Source organism: Melanerpes formicivorus, unplaced genomic scaffold (assembly GCF_026170545.1).
Source record: "Melanerpes formicivorus ecotype bairdi unplaced genomic scaffold, bMelFor1.0.p_v2 SCAF_9, whole genome shotgun sequence".
In the NCBI taxonomy this organism is placed as follows: domain Eukaryota; kingdom Metazoa; phylum Chordata; class Aves; order Piciformes; family Picidae; genus Melanerpes; species Melanerpes formicivorus.
Genome location: NW_027142361.1, coordinates 3979196 through 3994412, shown reverse-complemented (window position 1 = coordinate 3994412; position 15217 = coordinate 3979196). Strand labels below are relative to the sequence as shown.

The following is a 15217-nucleotide window of genomic DNA, read 5'->3' as shown; positions in this document are numbered from 1 at the left end:
TCCACTCTTTCACAGCACTTTGCCAAACAAAATCCCACTAGAAGTAGGATGTTCACACTCGAGTAGGAGTTTCTTGGGTAAATATTTTTTCTATATTGAGACCAAAACCACTTCTACAAATTTCAGACTTTGATTGAAATACTATATTTCTTTTGCCCCCTTCCTTTTTTCCCCCCCCCTTTTTTTTTTTCCTTCCCATCTCCTCTCCACTGGCAACTACTGATGCGTTACCTTAATTCCTCTTACCTCCCACTGCTGTCTCTGGTGAGCAGGCATCCAGCTGCAGACAGAGAGCATCAGTAAATAAGAACCACATCTAGAAGTGGCTGCACTTGGATACTGCCATCAGCAAAGGAAGGAATCTCGAAGCCTGGGAAAATGCCTGTTTACAGACCCACTCTCTGCCTTGTATTGTTGATTGGGTTCTCAGTTCCCTGAGAACTTCATTGATCTAAAGGGAGGGTAGAGATGCTGTGCCCTTTGTAGAGAGCATTTACAGGATGTTTTCAGCGGGTAGAGGAAGAGAAGTATGTTGCAAAATGTCATTAGATGCTCTTTTTCTTTACAATTTCAATAGTTCTTTCTATCCAATAACTGCCAATTTCACCATCCATTTCTGTACATCTGCTATTTTAGCCATTACAAGGGGAAATATAATGTAATGTAAATAATAATTATGGAATAGCTTACAGTGTTTTCAAAACACCATGTATTAGCTCTGTAATCAAGCAATCCTCAAAAACGTGAGTGATAATATTTCTATTTCAAAGGCAAGGGAAACTGAAACATTAAGTGGTTTGTCTGAGGCCACACAGCAAGTAAGTGTCAGAGCTGGGAGCAGAGCCCAGCCCTGGCTCTGCCCTTCTACTCAGACAACTGCACCACACTGTATTGTTTCATATGCTGAACTCATGAGTAGTAGTGACAAAGACCTCTTCTACTTCCTACAGAAAAAAAGTACCTGAGCCTCTGCAGCAGTGAAAGTGACCATTAAAAAGTCAAGAAAAGGCATCCTTGGTGAGGGGGAGCCATCCATGCTGAATTACTCTGAGTTTGAAGGAGATTTTGTATTGATATCTTTCCATATATGGTGCTGTGACTGTGTAGTCATGAAACAGAAGTCTCATTATCTAACCATACCTAAAGTATTTTCTTTGTCTCAAGGCTTCTAACTTTAACTGAGATCTTAGACATAGTAAAGTTGCCCACAAACATTATTGGTGCAGTCTAGCTAAAGCAGCAAGTTGAGACACATCATAAGAGATGCTGGCCTCTGAGCAACTCAAAATGTTTTGACCATCTTGAAGAAAGGCAATAGAATTATTAACAAACTAATAGTGATGCTCACAAGGAACATCAGGAACCATTTATATTATGGTGGGGGGTATGAAGGTTTTCCTGTTATACTGGGGTCCAACAGGTTGTATCCATCAGGGTCTGATGCCTTACAGAAACCTACTCTGTGCTTTGCCAGTAACATGTTATGGGCAGACAATTATGGACCATTAGACTCACAGCAATGATGACTTGATCAGGATTTCATCTTACTTCACAGCAGAGGCAGCCTGCTCCATTGGTCCAGGGGAGGGTGGTGATGGAGCCCAGATACAGGTTTTGTAGCCTGAGAAAAGGAATTAGTCTTTCTGATTGTGAATGGAGGGCAGCGTGTGGTTGAAGTAGGGCTCAGAAGTGGAATTTCTATCAGTGTGCTAGTTAGTGTCGCCTTTTCTCTGGCAATTACAAAGGGTGTCTTGCTTTCAGACAAATAAAGCTTATTAAAGTTGGTGGTAGTGAAGGGAGGAACTTTGCAAAAATATCTTTGTATTGCAAAGTTGGCTGCCAAGTGTTGTTTTATAGTTCCATTTTTTCCCTCTTTCTCACTGTTTACAGTACCCTCTGAAAAACTTTAAATGATCTCTCTCTCCCTAACAGTTTTGTTCTTTTTTCTTTTGGCAAATGTTAATACCCCACTCCCACACTCCAGTTCTTGCTGCAACAGAAGCCATTATCCTTTTGCCTTGTTTTTCTTTCTTATAATACCAGCCCGTCCCTGAGAGCAATGTTTGCTAGTTAACTGCAGCATCACAAATTTGGCCAAATGAGGTGAAAGACAGCAGAACAAGCCCTACATTTTGTTCTTCTTCCACTGGTGGTATTGCATGAAGTGTCTGAGGAATACATTTGGTCCTTGTTTGTCAGAAATCCTACATTCCCATCAGCCTTGGGATGGTGAGATCTAGGCTATGTTCTTTAACAGACTTGGATGATATATCCTAGATATATCCTGTTCCTGGACACAGCAACAGAGTCTTATGTAATTATTGAAAAAAATCAATGCTGTTGGCAGATAAAAAGTAAACCAAAGGCCAGGACTGACTTTGCTGGAAAGCACTCTACTACAAGCTGTTGAAGGGTGATTTACAATGCTTTTATCAGTGTGTGATCTTTGTGGTCACCTGCTTAAAGTCTGTTGGTGATCTTGACCCCATTCCTTGATGGCAGGTAGTCACCGCATGGAAGCTGCTGGTGTCACTAGTGTCCTCAGCAGTGGCTGAAGACTCAGGGCTGGGGGTGTGTGTGTGGAACGAGGAATAAAGTTGTTTTGTTGGTGTTTCTTATGCCTAACTGCAGTTTCTTGGGGGCTAGCTTAAGCACAAATGTGGTTGTACTTCCAGATGTACCATTACTGTATGTATAAATGCATAGAAAGATTGTAATATTGTTGTGTATAGCCAGAAGCCGCCCGCGTCCCGCCGAGTCTCCATCTAGTGGCCAAGCGGCGGAACTGCACCCTTCGTTATATAAATATAGAAAGGGTTTATAGATAGTTCAATTACGTTATAATCATAGCACTAAGCCAGTTGTGGAATGTATTTCACGAACGTGCACTAGACATGTATATAAGTTGGTGAATCATCGGTTATTAATAGTTTGATAATTAATAAAAATATTTTTCATAATTCATATTTCATATTCATAAATTTAATAACCTCTTCACCACAGGGCAAAACATGATTTTGCTTTTAAGGTCAATAAAGGATGCCTGAGAAGCCATGAGAAGGTTCTTCACATGTTGTCTAGATGGGCTGCAGTCAGAAGTGGGAAGCAGGGTACTAAGCAGCAAAATCATCATGCCTCTCTCCTAAATGGGAACAAGTGACAAGAGTGGACTAGGCAAGGCAAAGGTGACATTTCTGCTTTCACTCTGGTTGTGGATAGCACCAATCTGTCCTTTCACCTTTAACGAGGTCAGAGTAAGGGATGTAAAAATCTTGTCATAACAATGGGGAAAAAAGAGGTTCTATGAGAGCTAGATTGGTCAGGTAAGGTTATATAAAGTTTGGTGAGGCATGGGATCCATTCTGGGAAGGTGACCTGTGTAATTTGTGCCAGGCTGGATGATTTCCTCCATCTAAAACATGATCCGTCAACCACCTGTGCACATAGCAGGTACAGTAACAGACTTGAGGAACCTTCAACCATGGCAAAGAGCCCACAGCAGGAAATATCAATGCACAGGCTGGTATACAGTAAATTTTGAGGGAGAAAACACACAAAATTTTTGGATGTTGTAGATACTTTTCCTAAAAAGGTTCCAGGAGGGACCATGGGCTTGTTATTTCCTGACATTGAGGTATTGCAAGATGTGTCCAGCAAAATGGATGAAGCTAGAGCTTGGCATTTTAATCCCACATCAAGAGTCTGCATCATCCTCTGTTGGTGTATCTGAGCCAAATAACCATATTTTCAAAAGAAAAAATGGATACTGAAAAGCAGCATAAACCACCCAAAAAAGCATCATCCAACGCTTTACATTATATCAAACCACATTAAATGCCTGCCACACACACAAAAAGTCTCTCTTGCAAAGGTGCATACACATGCAAATTTTACAGAAAGCCATCTTACAATTCTTGGCATGTAATGATAGGTCTTCTAGTATCACAAATCTTCAAGGTATATGGTATAACTCAGAACCACAAGATGACTGTGAAATAGTTTTGTTGTATATAAAAGCATTTTGGAGGTAAACCTTTATTATCTCGTAATGCATCAAAATAAGAAAGAAGTATTATCTTGTTGTGGAATGGGATGAATCAAACCCCCCTGAAATACTGACTTTCAAAACAGTTACCTTTAAGCTGAGGTTGAAGGTAAAGATTGGTTTTGAATAAAATGCTTCAATTTATGGCTAAATTCTGTAGTAAAATATGCGTATATCAGAATCACTTTCTCTGGCTTAGAAAGGAAAAATATGTTGTTTTCATTATTGCTGAACTTCAACATGTCTTAAGGAATTTTGTTGGTCTTTTCCAAAGAAACTGAACTTCAGGCAGAGACTAAAACAGAGGAAATTTCTGCCCAAGGGCAAATGTTTCAGAAAATTGAAAGTATGTGGGACAGGGAGTTAAGTAGGAAATAGTTTTCAATCCGAACTATGGCCACACTAGTTGTAATATATGGCTAAATATAGAGCAGTAGGTGTGTTCAACTTTCTGAAGGTGTTATCCTCCCTCCTCTGAAACTTGCTTCTAAAATTACCTTTTCAGTGGTATAACTAACCATATAATATCACCCGCATTGGAAAATGTTAAACTTCATTATTTCCCAGGTAAGCTCAGCCAAGCCCAACTTTGCTTTGCAACCAAAATTCCTTTCACAAAATTGAACCTTTTATCTTTCATGTGGATCCAGCTTTATACTGAGGTTCATTTATCTTCCAACATACTGTACAATAGCCCTGAACATTTTTTGTTTATGTGTTAAAGGTTGTCACTTGGGTTATAAAGTTCAGTAAAAATATTGGGGTCAAAGTGCTAAAAACATTACTTTTGCTTTGACTTCAAAATGCCAACCTGTGGCAATGCCAGTGACGAGCAGTGTGAGCAATCTGGCAGTGTAGGCCTAGAGCCCGACATGGTGGTAGGCCATGTTCAGCATAAACGCAGAGCCAGCTAGCAGTTTAGCAAAACAGTGCTGTGCCCGCAGCTTGTGACTAAAACAAGGCACTGGTAGCTATAAACATGGAAAGTTATCTTGGGACAACAGGACATACACCTGCATCAACAAACCTCGTTGTGTCATTAGTAGTTGGACCAATAATCTGTAATAGTGCGATGGGAACCAATGAAGCCATGCCAACAAGGCACTCTGAGTTTATATAAGTTGTAGCAGTTCCCTTGCTACGCACTTCTGCCTTTCCTGTCTCCTCTTCTTCTACACTTTACTGTGCTATACCTGCACTACAGGCCTGCACCATCGGCCTGCAACACTGGAACAATAAAGGAACGATACTCGATCATATTGGTCAGCCGTATTGATTCCAATCTCCGTCGCCCCATACCAACCATAATGGTTTGGGACAGCTGCAGATCCAAAGTCCCTTGGACTTGTTGCTTGTGGTTGTGGGAATATATTGTATCCTTTCAAAATTGTTGGCTAGTGTGTTTTTTGTGCATTTCACATTTGGGTATAGAGTCTTTGGATTTATTTCTTGTTTTGTATGTGGTGATACTGTCATGTCTGATGACTGGCTATATATCTCAGAGCTAATATTCTTCTCTGACTTTAATGCCATATGCTGCTAGATCTCTTTATGGAAGTGTGGTGTTAATGTAGAGGATGCCGTAGCAAACATCTTGTACCTATTTCCTTTTGCATATTCAGTGTCTGTAAATGTCTCTTTGAATGCATGCTTGCTCTTTTTGAAATTATTTCCTTACAGTTCAGTGTAAGTATTATTTATAGACAAAGTTGTTTGAGGTTATCCTTTGCCTTTAATGATACTCTTCTAGTTTAAGAGAGAAGAAATTGGTCTCTCTGAAATTAATTAGGAAATTGGTAGAGCCACTAAAATTGGTAGCTATATATGGCACTTCCTAAGTGCTTGAACTTAAAAGACGTGCAGAATAAATATGACGAAGCACTAACAGTAATGAGTTTAATTTGTGAAACTAAATGACTGCTGAAGGTGAACCAAATAAAGCAAAAGTATGTAAACTCCTTTCCTTTTTGAACATATCATTAATATTACCAAAATTTAAAAAGGCAATACATTTTTTTAAAATAAAATATCCTCTTAAAACACAGGGTTTTCAGTTTATGTGGCTTAAAAAGGCATAGTTTCCTATATTGATTCAGAAAGAGATGTTAAAAATGAATGAAATTTATTTTAGTGAGACAAAATGGTGAAAGCCATACACGCGTTCTCAGAGGCCATGAAAATGGCTTTCCAGCTGGAGTCCCCGTCGGCCCCCCAGGGTTTCGGGAGCTGGCTCGCCTGCTTGCAGCGGCTGACTCTATCCCCGCAGCGAGAACGGACCTGACTCTGATCTGCTCGCCGCTGCCCCTCCCCCACTTCGCTCCCTGCCACGGAGGAAGGGCAGGTTCCGCGTTCTCAAGCGGTACCCCGATGCTGATGGTCAAGAACCACCCCTGCCTGAAATAGCAGGAGAAGGTCCATGCCACCGGCAGTACACCAGTTGTCCCCCCACAATCCACAAGAACTTACACAGTCGCCCCGGCAACATCACTTGAGCCCCCAACTGCCAAACCCAAACCGCCGCCCAGAACTAAATTTAAACTCTCCATATTTTGCAATCGATCTGCAGAGTGGGCACAACAGCCAGCCCCACGTTGGTGCACCAAAATGTAATGGGTTGGGGCAGACACCCCTCCCCTCCACGCGCAGAAATGACGACTCAGACAAACGGATTGCAAAAGTGATGGAAAGTTTAAATACAAAACAGTGAGTGCGTGCAAAGAACTAGAAACACAGTGACAAAAAAGAACCCCAAAACAGACACTGAGAGATCCCATCCCCACCTGAGGGTGCACCCAAAACCCCCAGGGCTCCTCCTTCCCCCCTCCCTCACTGCTAGGCCAGTCTCAGCTGGCCAGATCTGAGACTGCCCATCCCCCTGTGGCCTTGGGCCTAGCCAGGCCCATGGCTGGGAGATCTCTCCCCCAGTTACCAGGTGGCGGAGAGGAAGGAAAGAGGAAGTGCCAGACCCCGCCGTGAAACTTATAGTGGTGCAAGGGATCATGGTAGAAAATAACCTAATTTCCTGTGTCCACCCACTGGGCTGGACTTCTGGACACAGGAAACACCCCTGTAGCAGAGGGCACCCAGCCCAAACTACGACAGTATAACAAAGAGTTTTTTTACAATGAAGGTGGTGAGACACTGTACCAGGTTGCCCAGACAGGTGGTAAATGCCCCATCCCCGGGAAACATTCCAGATCTCATTGGATGGGGCTGTGAACAATGTGATCTAGTTAAAGATGTCTCTGCTCAATGCAGTGGGATTGGAGTGGATGACCTTTAAAGGGCCCTCCCAATCCAAACCATTCGGTGGTTCTATGATACCAAATAAATTTGTACTGACAAGAGGGTCATTAAGATTAATTTGGTTTTGGGGAGTGGGGATTGTACCAGTGTGTGTTTACATAGCATTAGACTCAGACTATAAATTAGCTTTGGAAAATTATTCAGTAATTTCTAGACAACTAAGGTTAGAAATTATTCTTGCACACAGTGAATAGAGAACACATGCTTGTAAAGGACAAACAGATTCAGCATAATGCTGTATTCTTGGCCTGATCTATTTTGCAGGCAATTGACAAAATGGGATGTTACATTTTTGCATATCTCTTGCTCTCCTGAAATAGAGTCACTAACCACTTGTTAACCACACTGATTTTTTTTAATAGGCAAAGTGGTTGCTTATAGCTTCCCCACCAGAAATGTTCAGATTAAGCACAATATTAGATTGCAGCCAGAACAGTTGACAAAACAGGAAGAAAGCCTTGCCTTTCTCTCTGCCTTTGTCCCTTGTTTAAGTTGATGTGATAATTCATTACACATTTTCTCTTTCTTTGACAGAGTGCCTACCGCAGAAATGGGATGACTTTTCTCGCCTGCTAATGTGGATGTGGCTGCAGCAACAGGAAAGACAGTGTTATATTAAGGTTATTTTCTTTTCCCCTCTGTGGAAGGAAAAAAAAAATACAAGCTACAGTGTCTCTGAGTACTGTTGAGTGGGCTGGTTTGTTGTGACTATCTGCTGGCTCACTCTGTCTCTTTTTCCAGCCCCCTCAATCATTATTCTTGTTTACTAGCTGGAACATTTAGCTAATTAATGGCAGGATGTTTAGGTAGTGTGTAGGTGGGCAAGAATACAGATCAGACAATGCTGAAGTTTGCAGGGGGCTTGCTGCTGTCAGCCTCTTCCTTAAATGAGATGTCATTTTTATTTAAGTGTTTGGAAGTCTCTGTGTTCTTCTAGAGATGTTGGAGTGTGTTTTTGTTTTTTCTGTAAAGCAGGATGGGGCAGAAAGTGTCCAGAGGATTCTATGTAACTGAGTTATATAGGTTTATGTAGGTTATATAAAGGTTGTATAATGTTTTCCTTGTGATTTTTGCAAAAAGAAAAACTGCTTTCCACTATTTTCCAGTAATTTCTCACACATAAATTTTAAGTATTCAGATGCTATAACCCATCTAGTGGGTGTTTTTTTTATGAGAGTAATAGCAAGATCAGACCCAAACATACTCAGAAAACACGTCAGGCAAACTGTACTTTACCGCTTAGAGACTTGTCATTTTGCAGACCCAAGGATAGGCTAAGTGGTCAACCCTAAAGGTTGAGCCATCACCCTCTGAACTCCAGGAAAGCCTTTGCAATGATATGGCAATAGATTTGGCCCCTATTCAGAAAAATGCATCCTAAAGTCTTTAAATAACTGTGTCTGTCTTAGCGGTTCTAGGCAAAGGCTGTTATGTACTTTCTCAGCATTTGCTGCAGGAAGCAAATGTTGTCTCTGTTGTTGACAAAGACAATGTTACTGTTGGATTTGGTTAAAGAAGAAACAATCACTTTTCTGCCTTTTTTAAAAAAATATATTTTAGTACTGTTTTCCCATTTATTTTTCAAATCTCAGTTCTTCCCTCTATGCTTCGTCCCATCCCCTATTCCTCCAGCCTTTGCTGACCTCACAAACATATTCATTTTCTCCCATAAAACACTGTACAAATATAGAACTAGCCACAATGATGCTTGACCAGAGAAAAGTGCTCATGCTTGAGCCTGTCACCAGGATCTACAGGCATGTAACTTGCATCCCTGCAGTACCCCTTGGCCCCAGGGTCTGCTTCAGTGCCACTCTTAGCCCAGGCTGGATACCTAAACTAAACCTCAAATTAAGACAGAGCACTTAATGGATAAAGAGGAGATCAGCAGCCATCCTCCTTTATTGTGCTTAGTATGTGAGGTCTTTATTTTCATACTTGCACTGTATGCTTCTGTGGTCATTTGTAAGTGATTTCATTGCCCTGCTTTCCTGAATGTGCTTGCAAAAATGATATTAAAGTATATATAAAAATATATAATAAACATAAAAATGTCTCTTTGCAACCAAAACATTGTACAATTGAATGTTGCACATTGAATATTACTGCTGTTTAGAAAATGTTTTTTTTTTTCCTTTTACCTGCTTACACTTCTGTTTTCTGGAATTAATTTGTGTGTAAAGGGCCCAAAGTAATGTGTACAATGCAGAATATTAAACAAGGAGGGGTAGTTTCTGATGTTCCATCTATGGTACTTGAAATATATGATTAAACTTTTCTTTTTATCATCACTCTTATTTTTGTTGGTGTCCTTAATCATAGAAAATTATATGCTTGCTGTAAACATCCAGACATTTTAAGAGGACACCAGCATTTATTGTATTTGGTTTTGATCTGCAGGGATATAGACAGAAGAAACAGTTTCAGGCACTGGGTACTGGAATCAAAATTCTTTCCATAGCTGTATCTCTCCCCAGTTTTACATTTTAAAATATGCATAATCAGGGAAAATGCTGGCACTTAAAGTCCCAGAGAATGAAAACTCAACATACATTTCTCTCAGAAATATGACAGATTATGTTTTTGTTGGTCTGCTGTATGTTTGTCTATCTTGAACAGTCTGACAAGCAATTATTTATAAAATCTGGGTTTACCCAGTAAACCCATATAATAACCTTTCACTTCTCCTCACAAGCTAGTGAGCTGAATTTAGAGTTAAACAAGGTAGGTTATGTCTCCCTATCTTGCACTAACCCATTTATTCTTATTTTAGGAAGTAATTGCTTTGTTTTCCTCATCTTCGGAGTTTTCTTTAACTATGTATAAAACAAAACTGAGACTACTATGACTCGTGCTACTTACGGAGTGTGTCACAGCACACACCATGCTGCAGCAGATACATGTTTAAGCTGTGTGGTGGTTTTGAGAGAAGGGCCTAGCCTTCTCTCCCCCACAAAGAGGAAGAAAAAGAAAAAAACACAGCTAGCCAGCCGGAGAAGCAAAGGAAAAATGCTATATTTTACAAGCAATTTTGGAAAATGCAGGATATGTACACAATTTACAGTATTTACAACATATATACAGAAATATACAGCAAAGTAAAAAAAAAGAACAATAATACAGGAATGAAATTCCCTCCTCCAGAGGAGGGTTCCCCCCCTGTACCCCCTTCTCTCCCCTTTTTCCCCAAAAAGGGTTAGAAAGAGAGAAAAAGAGCAGTTATTAATTAAAGCAGAGTGTTAGGAGGCCACATGCTTATCTGTCCAATGTCACTCTGGCAGGGAGCCCAAAAGCAGACGAGCTGGAAAGGGAGAAGAAAAGGAGTGAACTAAGGAAAGTCCCAGCTGCACCTAAACTTAAAACTGCATTCTACCAATCCACCAATGAAATTAGTTTAGAATATCTGATTGTTTTCGTTAATATTCCAAAACATTCAGCCAAAGTGTCCCAGCACTGTCTCTTTCTTAAAGACACAGCAGTACTACAAGCACAAGCTGGTACTACACATTTGATCTTAAACTTCTTGTTGTTGTTGTTATATGTATAAAAAGCAGGTTGAGATTCAATTAATGGCTGCATGCAAATAGATTTGCATTTGTGTAATTTGAACCTGCAAATTGTTTTGATTATTAGCAAGGATTTACAGTAACTGAATCAGGTTATGCTGATTCTTTAACATGTTACCAGTTACCTGAAGAAGGGAAGCAGAGCCAATTTAAGTAGGAATAAGACAGCATAACATTTAAGGAGCATGGGATTTTTTCACAGTTCAGTTTCTGCCTTCCTGTGTGGCTATATTACATAGGGTTTGGGTTTTTTGGTTTCCTTAGTCCAGCATATCCACAAAACAGGGTTCTTAGGTATTATTGTACTCATTTTGATTATTGTTAAACTTGTTTATAATTGTATTATGCAAAGTGTTCAAAGAATAACTTCCAAGGCCTTACTTGCACAAAAGAAAAACGGGGGAATTGTTGTTGGGGTTTGTTTTGAGCAAGAGGGGACATGGGTCCCAGGAACACCTGTGCAATTCAGGCCTTGAAGAATTCTCTGTTGATAATATAGTGGCGGAGTAGGAGATGTGAGAAAGTGCTGATTGCTTGGTATGCTGAAGTCCAGCTGCCCCTGAGATGGGAGGCAAGCAAGATAAGGAGGAGGCGAGATCTGGGAAAGAGAGCAATTAGGCCAGATAGAAGAATTCCACAGAGTTGTGAAAACAATGATGTAACCTGTTAGAGAGCAACCAATAGTATGTTGCCAAGTGGGCATAATTATAGCAAACTGTATATAAGATGTGTCTGATGCTCAATAAAGTTGGAATCCGCTGATCAAATTGGTCGAATAAGCGGCCCCCTTCTTGCAGTAACAGTATCACAGTATCACAGTATCACAGTATCACTTAGGTTGGAAGGGACCTCGAGGATCATCGAGTCCAACCTATCAACACAGACCCCCATGACTAGACCATGGCACCAAGTGCCACGTCCAATCTCCTCTTGAACGCCTCCAGGGTCGATGACTCCACCACCTCCCTGGGCAACCCGTTCCAATGACGAATGACTCGCTCGGTGAAGAACTTCCTCCTCACCTCGAGTCTAAACCTCCCCTGGCACAGCCTGAGACTGTGTCCCCTTGTTCTGGTGCTGGTTGCCTGGGAGAAGAGGCCAACCCCTTCCTGGCTACAACCACCTTTCAGGTAGTTGTAGAGGGCAATGAGGTCACCCCTGAGCCTCCTCTTCTCCAGGCTAAACAATCCCAGCTCCCTCAGCCTCTCCTCATAGGGCTTGTGTTCAAGGCCTCTCACCAGCCTTGTTGCCCTTCTCTGGACACGTTCAAGTGTTTCAATGTCCTTCTTAAACTGAGGGGCCCAGAACTGGACACAGTACTCAAGGTGCGGCCTAACCAGAGCAGAGTACAGGGGCACTATGACCTCCCTGCTCCTGCTGGCCACACTATTCCTAATGCAGGCCAGGATGCCATTGGCCTTCCTGGCCACCTGAGCACACTGCTGGCTCATATTCAGGTGGCTGTCGATCAGCACCCCCAGGTCCCTCTCTGTTTGGGAGCTCTCCAGCCACTCCGACCCCAGCCTGTAGCTCTGCATGGGATTGCCATAGCCAAAGTGCAGCACTCGGCACTTGGACTTGTTGAATGCCATCCCATTGGACTCTGCCCATCTGTCCAGTCGGTCGAGGTCCCTCTGCAGAGCCTTTCTACCCTCTAACTGACTAACATCTGCCCCTAACTTTGTGTCATCTGCAAACTTGCTGATGACTGACTCTACCCCCTCATCCACATCATCGATGAAAATGTTGAAGAGGATGGGGCCCAGCACTGATCCCTGGGGGACACCACTGGTGACTGGCTGCCAGCTGGATGTGGCACCGTTCACTACCACTCTCTGGGCCCGGTCCTCCAGCCAGTTCCTAACCCATCACAGAGTGTAGTGGTCCAAGCCACGGGCTGACAGCTTAGCCAGCAGTTTGCTGTGGGGGATGGTGTCAAAGGCCTTGCTGAAGTCCAGGTAGACCACATCCACAGGCCTCCCCACGTCCACCAGACGGGTCACCGGATCATAGAAGGAGATCAGGTTGGAGAGGCAGGACCTGCCCTTCCTAAATCCATGTTGGCTGGACCTGAGCCCTTGGCCATCCTTCAAGTGCGCAGTTATTGCCGCCAGGATAATCTGCTCCATCACTTTCCCTGGCACTGAGGTCAGGCTGACCGGCCTGTAGTTTCCAGGTTCCTCCATCTGACCTTTCTTATGGATGGGGACCACATTGGCCAGTTTCCAGTCATCTGGGACCTCACCAGTGAGCCAGGACTGGAGGAAAATGATGGAGAGTAGCCTAGCCAGGCCTAGCCAGCATAGTATGTATTTGTGGTGAACCGTCTGAAAGGATTTTGCATCTTAGTTGGTTTCTTTGGTGGTCCTAAAGGCAAGGCAAATTAATGCAGCACTTAAAGGCCTGTTATTAAATCTTTATTTATAGGTGAGCAAGAGAAGCATATAACTTTTTTTTTTAATATATTTATATATATTAAATAAATATGAATATACATATTCTTTTTTTACTATTTTTTAGAAAAACTGAATTCCAAAAAACATCTCTGCTTTTACATATCCAAAAGCAAACTTTACCCTGTTTTGAAATCTCCCTCTTTCTGCAGTGGAAGCAACTTTTCCTTGTAAAGACAAACATTTTCAGTTTGTGGGAGAAATTTGGGGTTAAACTTTGGTTTCTTTGCTGTGTGCATTACTCATTTTTCTCCGCAGCAAGTTTAATGTCACACTGTGAATATTTAAGAGATTGTGAAGCCTTACGAAGGTTTAGAAAAATCATCTCTGACCTCCTATATGACAAAGGCACTTTCTAATCTGCAACGGTGAGGTGGTTTTTGTTGTTTGTTTCATGGTGTTTTTTTAAGTCAAATAGAATATTGTTTGAAAGGGAGAGATCCCAAGGGTCTGATAATAAGTCCCCAGTTTATGCGTTGAAGGCAAGAGCAGGTATCTTTGCAGCACTTGAATGCTGAAGGGAGTTGTCACAGCTGGATGCTGCAGAGATACCTCATCGCTGCCTTCAATTGTGCCTGAAATTTCCTTGTATTCTGTAATGAATGAGTTGTGCTCTTGGTTGCCATTGCCTTCCTTCAGACTCCCAAAGGTAAGTGGATTGTGCCCTCTGGGGGTTCTCTGCTGTTGTAACTTCGATTTAAGTATGGTACTCACTCTTGCTTGCTCATTTGCTTGTTTTCTCTCTGTGTCTCTTTCTTTCTTTCTCTCTATTTCTTTCTTGCTCTTTCTTTCCCTCTTGGTCACTTTCCTTCTTTCTTTTCTTCTTTTTAATTCTTTCTTGTTTTTTGTTTTGTTTTCTTTTCTTTTCTTTCTCTCTCTTTTTCTCTTTCTCTCTTTCATTTTCTATTTCTTTCCTTCTCTATTTCTCTCTTTCTTGCCTTCTCTTTTCCTCTCCTTCACTCTTTCTCCCCTTAGTGTAAAATATCCCACTGATTTTTTCCCCTCTTCTTTGTGTCTTATGAATGAAGATATTTATGGGCTTTTTAAGTTAGGAAGTCTAGCTTTTCCTGACATTTTATTGCTTTGAATATTTTAAACATTTCAATCCCAGACAATAAATATTATATGATTATCGTTTTCATATGGATAGGCCATTTCCCCCTGTTTTTCCTATCCAAATTTTTACTAGCAAGTGACACCACAAAATTTATGGATACTGAAAATATTATTATTCAACTTTGCTGAGAAGGTCAGAGGTAGTCCTTCAATCTGCCTGCAATATAGGGGGGCGGGGGGGGGGGAAGGTAAAATCGTCTGGTATGTTTTGAATCCTGTAGTGATACAAACTTACATCCGAAAATAAAGTATCTTCTTTTATCATTCAATCAACTGATCACATTTTAGCGATCAGTGTCAAGCCTTGTTTCCACTGAATTAAATTATATCTTTTGAGGATGAAGTGGGAACCAGAGCAGTGAACCCCAACTGAGAGTTTCCCCCTTCAGCAACTGGTGGCTTGCAGGTGCAGAGCTTAGAAGTTTAATTTGGTGGGATGTGTTATAACCTTTTGAAACTCAGAGTGTAGGTTTCCTTCTCACCCAAGTCACTATCTTGTCATTCTCATGGTGGAAAATTCCCTGTCAAGTGGGAACCATGAAAGGCAGTCCGAGATTACAGTTTTCAACATGTTTCATTTAGGAAGAGGCAGTGGGCTCCTTGCTGTGTGTATGGATCATCAGTTCTGCAGTACAAGCCATGGCCAGTGAAGCTATCTTGCAGTCATAGGTTTGATTAGTCAACCAGCAGACAAGGCAATACGTAACATGTCTGGTCAATTATCTTAGACT

At 41.6% G+C, this 15217-nt stretch overlaps 1 protein-coding gene across 1 annotated transcript in view; it reads left to right on the top strand.

The window, feature by feature from the left end:
- SUPT3H (SPT3 homolog, SAGA and STAGA complex component) overlaps positions 1–15217 on the top strand; it is a 690133-nt gene that overhangs the window by 471736 nt on the left and 203180 nt on the right. Inside the window, 1 exon segment of the mRNA XM_068143262.1 lies at positions 7886–7971. Coding sequence (XP_067999363.1) covers positions 7886–7927 — 42 coding nt within the window. The 3' untranslated portion in view covers positions 7928–7971.